General features: G+C 35.9%; 1 protein-coding gene across 3 annotated transcripts in view; it reads left to right on the top strand.

Annotated features, from left to right (window-relative positions):
• Nucleotides 1-8,179: 8,179 nt before the first annotated feature.
• ADGRG2 (adhesion G protein-coupled receptor G2) overlaps nt 8,180-11,297 on the top strand; it is a 46,784-nt gene continuing 43,666 nt past the window's right edge. The window contains exon 1 of one of the 3 annotated variants that reach the window (XM_088160250.1): nt 8,180-8,367. In XM_088160250.1, coding sequence (XP_088016376.1) covers nt 8,250-8,367 — 118 coding nt within the window. In that variant the 5' untranslated portion in view covers nt 8,180-8,249. The remainder of the gene's footprint in view (nt 8,368-11,297) is intronic. The other 2 variants (XM_014875807.2, XM_014875805.2) reach the window with 2 other exon arrangements.

Raw genomic sequence — 11,297 nt, 5'->3', positions numbered from 1 at the left:
TGGCAAAATACCTTTGAAATTCATTGTTGTTCAGGATGGACAAAGGGTCTTTTGTAGGTGGCATTAAATCAAAGGCAAAAAAAATCCATCTCAAACTCCTCCCTGAGTAACTCACATGGATTTGTCTTCAGGTGTGAGCTGAATATTTTGTATGCCACAGGTATTCAACGTATGAGTGCTACCCACATCAGATTCAGGACAGTTTTATTGCAGGTGTTGTGCAGTGGAACTGATAGAAGATTTTAGAAGTGTGTCTGGCAGTTCAAGTCCCAGACTCAGTGTTTTCTGTCTTTCTTTTATTGATGAATTCTGTAGCACAGAAATATAAATAGTGTTTGTCACAACACCTGCTTTTCAAATAGTGCCTTATAAATATGTGTTTTTGTTGTTCTGCTCTAGGTTCCCTTCTGCTGGCTGTTTAGATGTGTTCTTAATAGCTCATGGAAAAAGTATATTAGTAACATGATTTGCTTATTTTTGTTTATTTTAAAAGTAAACTACAGAATGTTAGTTATACTAGATGAGACAGTAGATAGAAAAAAAGTACTTTTATAAGTTCCTCAATCTACTTAAAATAATTTTTCAATCTGTAGAATTTATTGAAAATTACTAGAATTTATCACAGTATTTCTGTTCTCTGAAACTTGCATGAGTACCTCAAGTGATGTCTTACTTATCAAAAAAGAACAATCCCTCACAAATTATTTTCTTATTTATGATGTTCCTTAAAGGAATCATTGAGGAATTAAGGTCTATGACATCCATCAGGTGTGTCAGAAGTTGTCATGTTTGACAAGATGTGGCACTTTTAGAAATGGCAGAATTAGAAAGACAAGGAGTAATGTGATTATGGTAATTGTGGAAATGTTATTGTGCACACATAACAAAACTCATCATCTTTTACTAATGCTTTTAGTAGTCAAAATACTCTCTTTGTAAGTCCCTTTCTTTAGAGAAAAAAGGACTGTGCCTCTCTGCCTGGATTTATTAGACATTTGGTTATGCCTGATTTGGAATGCTGCTAAATTCCACGTTTAGGTTCTAAGTTCCCAAGCAGACTTTGAATACCTTTGTTTCTTTTGCACCAAATTAATTACAGACATAAGCCGACTGAATGGGTTTCTGATGGGCTTCATGTTTTGAAGTGACTTTGTTCCTCCATTACTTATTCCTAGCATGGCCCATGTGTTCATATAAATTGGATTAAAAATGCTTTCTATCTTTCACCCTCATCTATGTTTCAGCAAGTCAGCAGTGTGGTGATTGTGGTTCATTTCTGAGAAGGCTAATCACTTTTTTAATAGAGGTGGTGATGGTGAAAAAAGCCATGTGGAGTGTAGTTGTAAAGTAAATTTTTTGAGCTGTTGCATTTATGGGGGTGCACACAGGAATGGTTCAGGTTGAAATAAACTTTTCTGAAGTTGCTTTCAAGTCATCTACTGACCTATGTGATGACTTTCAAGTGTTTACAAATGTTTGCTACTGACTAACTTGTTTTACTTGTAGTTCAGTCTAAGGTGGGCAATGGTACCATCTCCTATTCCTCTGCAGGCACTTACATTGAACCCTGAGGAGGAGAAGTGCTGAAGGAGGCCCAAGATGCTGTTTGGGCATAACCCTATTTCCTGGAATGTCTTAATAGAGGTTCCCTAAATATTTATCCCGTGTAGAAACTGAAGTGCCAACATGACTGTATTTCCTTAGGCTGTGTAGGGTAGTGATGCCATGTTCTGTATCAGTTTTAGTGGGACTTTAGAAGATGCTTGCTTCAGTGCAGCCATCTTTCCAAACTGATGAGTTTTATTTCTGTGTTACAAACTATTAGTTTTGGTCATTGGGCTGTTGACTGAAAGAGTCTGAGAGACTGTTATAAACCACCCCCACCCCCCCTCTTTCAACCAAAAACCTCCACCAAATATTGTGCTTCTTAGCTTCCAGAGAAATTTTAATGGCTCCAAGTGCAAGATCCAAGAGACCTGTTAAGTCCATAAACTGAAGCTTAGGATGAAATCACAGTATAATTTCTTTTTTAGGGTGTTACTATTCAAGCCAAGAGAACTTGGAAAGGAGAATGGGGAAGAAAAGTGTAAACTGAGAAGAAACAACTATTTACTTTTTATTTTCCTCCACTTACAGTAAGATGAAACTTTCTGAACTTTTTTTTTCTTAAGTAGGAAAATTGAAAGCATGAGCTGGACAGTCTTTTTGGCATGCCTGGTGCTCACCTGACTCCTCACAGCCTGCTTACATTGTTCACTGATATGAATAGTTGAGGTTTAGAAAAGTCTTTGTCCTTCCCTCTTTCCCTCTGCATCAGTTCAAGCCCTGGAACTGAATACAAAGGGTTTTGAAAACTTTTCGTGTACTTTTTTGTGCTTACGTCTCTGTATACGCTTTCTCATGCTTTTATATGGCTCAAGGTGCCTGCACAGAGTTCTTTTAATCTTTTCCAATGTGCCAACCTTTGTGTGGTCTTCAACCTTGCATCTTGTTGTTTCCCTCCTCCATTAAACCTGTATATTTCCATGACCCAAAGTATAAAGGAAAATGCAAACAACCTGTCTGAAGTTGAAATAACTCGATTTGTGGCAAACATAAGTGCTTTTATTGCATCTCTGCTTGTTGTGCTTTATCAGTACTTTGTAAACTCTTTTAAGAGAAAACCTGCTCAGGCATTGTCAGTGAAGGGCTTTTTAGTTTGCTCTAGAATTAATAGAGGGTATAGGTAAAACTGTGCTCTTGAGGGAATATACCATGCAGACAAGGATTTCCTGGATAGTATAAAACTTTTATGAGAGCTAGAGAAAGGCCTCTTGCCCATCTCCCAGGTGACAATTGGATATGAGGAGGTGAAACATTTCCAGTCTGGGTAAGAGGGAACAAAACTTGATTGTAATTGTCCCCTGTCCTATTTTTGCACAAGTTGCTGTACAAGAGAATTACGTACCAAAAGTGCAGGTTTTTTGTCCTTGAGGTCCATAATGGAGAGCCATCCAACAGTATGTTCCACTCCTGAATCCACTTACACAGACCTAAGTGATTAATTTTGCACTTTTACATGAATCTAAGGGGAGATCTGTGAGTTGAACTGAAGGCAGACTTTGGCTGGCACAGATGGGCATTTATGAAACAAAGTATACTAAAAAGTGATTCTAATGCCAGTATCCTGCAACAGTGGAAAGGCTTAATAAATGAATGGATTTCTGAGTTCATCCTCCAGTTCTATGAAGAACTCAATCAACCATCTATGAGTTTTGCAGATGACTGATGTCTGTGCTTAAGTGGTTTGTTGCTCTCTGTAAGGCAACTTATTAAAAAGTAAAGTATTTCATATCTTTGAAAATAGTAAAGATTTATGTCAGGAGGAAGATCCTTGAACACATTACCATTACAGTCTTAGAAAAGCTGGTGTTTTACATAAAGTGACTATGTGAACACGGTGACTATATAGAAAACAGTTTTTACAGACATGACTATCACTGGAGAAAATTAATGAAAACCAAATTATTATCAGACAGTAATAATCCAATTGCTGTCTTTCAGAAAAACACATTAAAAACCCCCTATGGAACAACATTTTAAACTCAATGGTGCTACTTCTGCTGTTAAGTCAGTAAATTCCGTGTGTGCCAAGATGTACTGTGACACAAGAGTTTCCAACATAAGTGTCCTCCCTATTACATCTAAGTTGCTTCAGCCAAAATTTAAAAATAACATAAAAACTTTACTGTGTTTTGGTTCCAGTCTGGAAAATATAAGGAGTTGATGGAAGAAGTCTAGTCTTATTTTTCTGAAAGAAAAGACATCAAGAAATTTTTATACCTGGGCAGTATAATGTGTTTCTCTTCCTTGTTTTAGCCTTTTATCACCTGGTATAGATTTGAATAAGGCAGAATATCACAGAAGAGCAGCCAGGAGCTTACCATTCATTATTATCCTCCTCTTCCTCAGCAGTAGCTTCTATACATTTGGGAAATACTTTTATTGAAACCCAAAATCTTAGTAGGAGATGAATACAAGAAGACAGAATGAGACCCAAAGACTATGGATGAAATAAGTGTGGCTTGAACAAAGCAGTTTGAGGTGCAGCAGTGGACAGCATGGTTGGAAGTAAATGAATGATTGCTTTGGGCCATGATTTCCAACATAACTTTCTGTAACCAGCTGTTTATGCATTGGCAGTGAGAACCTGCTCTGGCGAAAACTTAGCTTAAAAGACCTAGTAGTTTATTAAATGTTAAAAACTGCCAGTAAATAAGTATTTTCAACAGGAATTGTGAAATTTGGATGTGAAATTTTTGCAAAAGTGATTTAAAAAAGTATGTTACAGAACACAACTTCTGTATTTATGTTTTGCACTTTCTTTGTCTTTAATCCTATGAAAATATATCTGCTGTACTACAAGGCAAGCAGTTGCTGAAGGTAAATGCTAGATGTCTTGGTATGTCACCTATGGGTGCACATTTGGAAAGTAGTAAAGTAAAATAGCAGAGCATGAGCTAATTATTAATAATAATAGGAATACAGACTCCTTTTTTATACCATCTTTCTTTGTTTCCACTAACCTCTTTAATTTGCAGAGTGTGATCCTAATGCAGAACTGTGATGTATAACAGAACAGACAAAAAAACCCCTCAATTTTTCAAAGTATATTTATTCATTTGTTTTAAGAAAAGCACTGTCAATTATAGTTTGATTTTCAAATTAAAAAATGGTGTGAAATGCCATTGGTCAAAATAAGACGCTTCATGGAGACCAAACGGGATGTAACAGATTTATGCCTGAGCCTTTAATTTCTATTTTATGAATTTTTGTTTTTTCTGCTGACCATAAAGAAATATTTTATACTGTCGTCTATTTCAGACACTTAGCTCTTTGTAAATAAAAACCACTTAGTTGTAATTGAGAAAGTGAAGCCAGCTGTTACATCTTTACCTGAAGTCTGTGCACAGAATTCTTTCTCACACTTGGGTGGCTCAGTAACTGCTGTACTGAATTAGATTTGCTTGATATACATGTGAAAATTTTTCATCCTGCTGCAAAAACTATGCATGATTATGCTGGGCTCCCTGAGTCACACTGTATTCATCTAGTATGAAGAAAAATACAAATGTTCATTTGAACACATGACCAAATCAATATCAAATGAAAAGAATCCCTTATGCCTAATTCTGTAATGTCTACAACTATATACCTGCAATTACATTACTGCTCATTAATAAGAAAGATTTAGGATTCTAATACAGAAAAGGACTTAAATAAGTTTAAGAAGAACATAATGGCCAAATGTTTTGGAATGTATCATATGATCTTTATTTGAATAGATATGGTGAAATTGTATTTTATATCTTGCTTTTTTTCTTAAAAAAATATACCAAAGATAGCAGCATATTTTTCTTTGGTAGTGTCTAAACAACATTGTTGCAAAAAGAAAGGAACACAAATGTTATTTTCCCAACTCTTTATTGTACATTTTATCTGGACACTGGAACAAATCTTGAACTAGTGTAACTATCCAAAGTCTTGAAAAAAGTCAGTTGAGCTGTGACCATGTCAGAATTTCACTTTATATATTTACTCAGTTTCCTGATATCTGGATTTTATTGCTTTGCCTGGGATCATTAATTTTCATTCATAGCTTTGAATAGTTTTGGAGTTTTTGATGTGACTGTTTCCAGTCAACAAGAAGCTCTGTCTCTGGCCTTACTTGTCTTTGCCAGGCCCATCTCTGGAAGTGAGAACAATGTCAAAAAACCCAGAGGAGATAAAAACTTGAATGTACAGAAAGTATTTATTACAGCATTTTGTTTAAACACTGGACATATATTAGCAAAGCTCACTCTGAAATGCCAGAGTTAGAGGAAGGTCCATTCAAACTCCTCAGCCTACAGAGTGCTCAGAAAGGGCTGGAGTCACTATTCTTGGCTCCTGTACTCAAATTTAGGCTTTTGTAATGCAGTTTTTATTTCTGGGGTATGGGACACTAACATCATTGTCTAATGAGCTCTGCCAAACAAAATAGAAGGCATGCTTGGTGGTTCAGGAGTAAACCTCTGCCCTAGTCAATTCATTTCGTGTGTGTCTGTTTGCAGGACTGAGGCTTAAGGAGAAAACCAAAAGCAGGGAATGTAGGAGTGTTCTGAATCAGTATCATATGTGGCACAAAGCAAGCAGCTTGCCTCATTACTTGCCAGCATCAATGGCTACACTTGTGGATGCCACTGAGTATTTTTGGGTTCCGTCAACTTCTTGGTATCTAGGTAGTAGAGTAAAGGGATGCTGGAAGTTGTATTTGTTTTATTGTCTAAATACGTCACTTTGGATGGATGGTTTAGTGTATAAATGATTTCCCCATAAAGTGGAAGAATAGATATGCAGCTTGGTTTTGCTTGGAAGTATCCTGATTTGACACTAGACTGGGAAATGTAAGTAAGCAAAGAAAGGAAACAGTTTTTGGATGAGCATCTCCTTTAACCCTAGGAAATTACATTATAAATACACAGTCCTTGAAGTTGTCAGATATGTATAAGCACAAAATTTTTCATTATCAAGTTCTTAGGAGAATTAATTTAATTCTGCTACTTAGGTTGCTGATGGAACAACTTTATTAATATATGATTTTTAGACATTCAGAGAAGCCAACTGAGGACAGGTTTGAACATGTTTCTTGGGGATCTTTAGAAAGCTAGCCCACCATTGACATTTCTTCCCTTTTTTTACTTGTTTTTGTTTGGTTTTGATAAATTCACGCATAGGATTGTGTATATTAGATATGACCATTGTTTTAGCATATGATTTATTTTGTTAGCTTTTTAAAATTTTTTAGAAGTGTTGCATGTTGCATAATTCTTGAAAACACTGGCAACAATGTTGCAGTGCTCTTAATTTTAAGAGTCTTTGCTTTATGCTTTCTATGTTATGTTGTTATATGGTTATAATTTATTTGCATGTATGTTTAATCAATTTCTAAAGTTTCAACTCCTTAGCAACTTCACTGTTTCTTAGTTTTTTCCTGTGGCACTTCTCTTGCAGAGTTCAACCCATAATGACCATTTAAAATTAATAAATATGTAATAAATATTTGTTTGAATGCTCGCAAAAAAAATGCATTTTAGCCCTAACCTTAAAAGAAATTGAAAGTCCTGGAATAGCTCTTCATTTAACAATGCCTGAAAAGAAGGGAAGCTACTGCAGCCTGACACAGCATGAGCAGAATTACAGTGCAGTTTGTGAGCAGTGTGAGTGCTAACCTATACACTTGCACATGCACCCAGCTTGTGATGGCCAAGTTCTTCTGGTGTCAGGCACAATGCTCTGTTCTACCTTAGAGTCGATACATGGGAGATATTCAATATGTAAAGTTTACTGCTTTGCATGTTCCAGGAATCAGCTACAGAATCACTTGCCGCTATATATCTAAACTTTTTGTTTAAGAATTAATGTGTGCAAAAAGCACCCGAATGTTTCTTTCAGCATGCAAAATATTTAGATGCACCTTTTTTTGAAAATATTGTAAAAAATATTTCATAGGATAGTATCTCTCATAATAGGAGGCATATTCTTTTTCCTACACATTTTCTTTTGTGTTGTTGCTCACATTAAACAACCATCACTAGGAAGAAAGGTGGACAAACCAGGTTTTCGTTATATGAACTTGCTGTCCACAGTGATTTGTGGCATTTGTCTCTCTTTTTTTTTTCCCCAGTAGCTTCTTGCTTTGATAATGAGATGAGGATTGGGAATCAAAATCTTGCTTCTTACTTAGTTCATTGTGTTGCTGTTAAAGTGTCACATGAGAGAAGGTGTGGGCAGTGGAATGAAGAGATTCTTTCTTACATACTTACTGAGATTATTAAAGCTTTTGGACAACCTTTCCATGCTTTCTCTTTCAGCTTTTGGTTGGGTTTTTTGTTGCTGTTGTGTGGGAATCTTTTGGAGGGGTTTGTTTATTTTCAAATGCTGAAAGTCTTATTTGTGCAAGGAGTCATGGCCATGCTCTGATATATTTGTAGTCTTTGGAGAATTAGAGCTTGGATTTTTTTTTTTGTTTGGGGGTATTTTTCCCTTTCAGCAAACATCTCTTTCTCTCTTAGTGTCTTGGCAAGTGCATTTCTGTGCAGTATACACCCAATAGTACGACAGGGTTGAGAAGACTTCTGCTCGTGTTGGAAACATATTTTGTCATAACGTCCACACACCTACAGAATTTCTAGTCATTGTGGTTTATTTATTTATCTATTTCTTCTAGAATGGTTGCCTGGGGAAAACAGCAGTGCTGTGTTGGCAGAGTACAGGACATTTTCCTGAGATTCAGGATTGTTCAAGCAGTCCTTTTACTTCAGTTGTTCTTGGCTACAGCAAGCAAAGGTAAGAGAATTTTTTCCTAATTTGTATAGTGTTGGTATTCCAAATAAATTACATTAGTCTTGGTGAATAGGACTTTTGAATATATTAAAACAGGCAAGTTTTTGCCTCTTGAAATCAGGGGGAAAACTGTACCTAACAAGAAATGAAACAGCTTAGCATTTTGGATGCTTTTTATGTTTTCACAAAAAATCATTGGTAGTAACTTCTTCTAGGCTTTGGATGAGGAGAGAACCAAAACACAATTTGTAGTAACAAGACAAATTATTTTATTGCTGGAGTCTTTTTGAGCTGGAAGTGTTACTATTTTCAGAACATGTTGTTCAATCTTTCACACTGCTCTTACGAAAACACCACAAGATCCTTTGAGATTTGCTGTATTTAGAGCGTGTGTGAGTGTAGAACATCTCCTGCATTGATGTTGGTTGTGGATCTGAATATGGCTAAGGAAAGGGTAGCAAGGTCCAAAACATGTAACAGAAATGACATATTTGAACTTGGCAGTTTATGCTCTTTATGTAACAGCAAATGGAAAATAAATTCATAAGGTTCTTGTGGATAACTGACATAATGATGCTTTTGTGTGAGGTAAAGTAAAATAATTAGTGTTTTTCATGGCTATTCTGTAAACTGATGGTTAATCTGTTACTAATCTGGACCTCAGCTGATAAAGATAACAGTGCTTGTCATTCATAAAGCTTCCTTTTGTCAATAGTGGGTAATGCATTTATCATGTTAATAATGTGCTTGGTGTATTAAAAATGTTTGGAGTGTTTTTTGCTGTATACTTTATGGCTAGTATTCATAAGTTGCTTTCTGTGTCATGGCATGTTATTTTACTCTAGGTCAAAACTTCTTGCAGTTCAGATTTACCGCCTGATTTTTTTTATTTATTTAAGTATGCCTGCTTAACAACGTTGTACAACCAATGAGGTTTCATAGGTTACAGACTAGACTAGTTTTGACTCTTATTCTCCAGATACAGTAACTTACAAAATGTTTCTCTTGAGACAGAATCTGAGATTCAGGTGATAAACCTGATACTAAGATGGAGAGGTGTTAACCTCTTGTACATTAAATAGTAAAAAGGACATAGCTGCTCAGCAGATGGACAGATGTCACAGAAGAGTTTTTCCAGGGAAAATTCAACTATATCTAAAGGCCTGAGGAAGCAAGCAAAGAGGGATTTCATTTTTCACTTTTGTATCACTTAGAACTATTAGTAATCATCAAGGAAAGCTAAACTGACACAGGAGTGTGTTTACGTTTTCCCACTATTTTATGGGGGTTTTTTGGTTTTAGGCTGTCAGCACTTGGTACTGTCAGCAGAGTCTCTTCTCAGTTCTCTCCTCATCTGAGGTGCCAGTGTTAGTGTTCGCCAAAAAATATGAAGGGAGAATTTCCGTGTTCTTCTTGATCTTCAGGGTGCTGGATAATGTGATGTTGTTTATCCCCAGCTAAAGAAATAGAACTGTGAATGAAAAGGAGGGATGAAACTGATTTTGGGGAAACAGGTCTTAGCTTCAGATTTTCAAAATATTCAACAGAATCAAGTGGCCCACAGGTAGAAAGTTTAAAGTTTTTAGACTTTTTATAAAAAAACCGTTATGAGCTGTAGATGGAATACGTGAGTATATGAGAGTCTTTTGGCATCATTTTAATGGACTGTAGTGAGCCAAATGTGTCACAGGTGGCAAACACTTGCAAAGAAGTTAATAACTTTTGTTACTAATTCAAAACCGGATTGTGTAGACATATAAACTTGTGACTATTTTTATTCAGGAGAATACCTGACTGTATTAGTATGCAGCTGTACTGATCCAGTGGTTATTAGTAATATAAGGAAAATAACCCTGGTGCTTATGTACTGAGAGAATCTGCTCCTCTAGGTCTAATTCTTAATACCTACACTTGGCTATCTCTTGTAAAGATACCAATTATCACTATCTAAAAATGTTTAGAAAGAAGAAAGAGATGCATTTTTGGTTTATGTTGTCATTCTCAGAAAGTTCATTTTAAACATATGAAAGTATGTACATAGGTTTCAGGATTTCTATTAGGGCTTAAGAGAACATGCTTATTAAGTACATGCTTTTAGTTTTAGTGAGGGCAAAACCCCCAGGTTTTGCAGGTCTTAGAGGTAAGTATAGTAAGAAGAAAAAATTTGCATTTCTGAAAAGACTTATGTGCCCAAATGCAGCAAAAGACATTGAAAAGTCAGCCCATAATTACTATTGAGTGGAGTTACCTTCACTCCAAATTGTGGGATTCTTTCACTTTTTTTTTTTTAAATTATCATTATTTATTTTTTCCTGATTTTTCTTACTCTGGAGCTGCTTGAAACATTCTTTCTACTGTGCTCCCTTTTCTGTGCTGTGGTGATAAAGGTGTGTTCATGGCTACTTTTCTGAATGTATTGTATTGTCTACATGCAAGAAGACTACAGGAATGCCTCTGTCAGAGCACAGGCAGCTCCAGCTCCTCAGTTCCATGCTCAAGGGTGGGTCATAGCCCATAACCACCATTGCTAGAGAAAAAAAATGATTAACAAATATTCCAAAGGCTTTACTGTAATGTCATCTCCTCCTTACAGTGCATCCACCCACATGTCAAGGAGGCTTAGTCAGGATAATACTGATAACCAATTTCTAATGTAATGTAATGCTGCACTGAACAACAAAGTGCATCTTCTGACTATGATTATTATTTATTTTCTGCTTTTTCAGCATTCTTTGGGTCGATAAAGCATATTAAAATTTCCAGCCTTTCTTATAACAATTCAGATAGTATTGGTATCTATTCTCTTAATTTTGGCATGCCTTTTTGGCACTTTTTTGATGACTGTTTAGAGCAATGGGGGCCAGCTTTCCATTTTCCAGAAGGCTAGACCTTTCTATGTAAACAATTTTTTTAGTTTAGATTAATTCTTCAGG

Source organism: Sturnus vulgaris, chromosome 2 (genome assembly GCF_052056855.1).
Source record: "Sturnus vulgaris isolate bStuVul1 chromosome 2, bStuVul1.hap1, whole genome shotgun sequence".
Classification (NCBI taxonomy): Eukaryota; Metazoa; Chordata; class Aves; order Passeriformes; family Sturnidae; genus Sturnus; species Sturnus vulgaris.
Note: the sequence above shows the minus strand (reverse complement) of the source record. Positions and strands in the feature narration are given on the sequence as shown.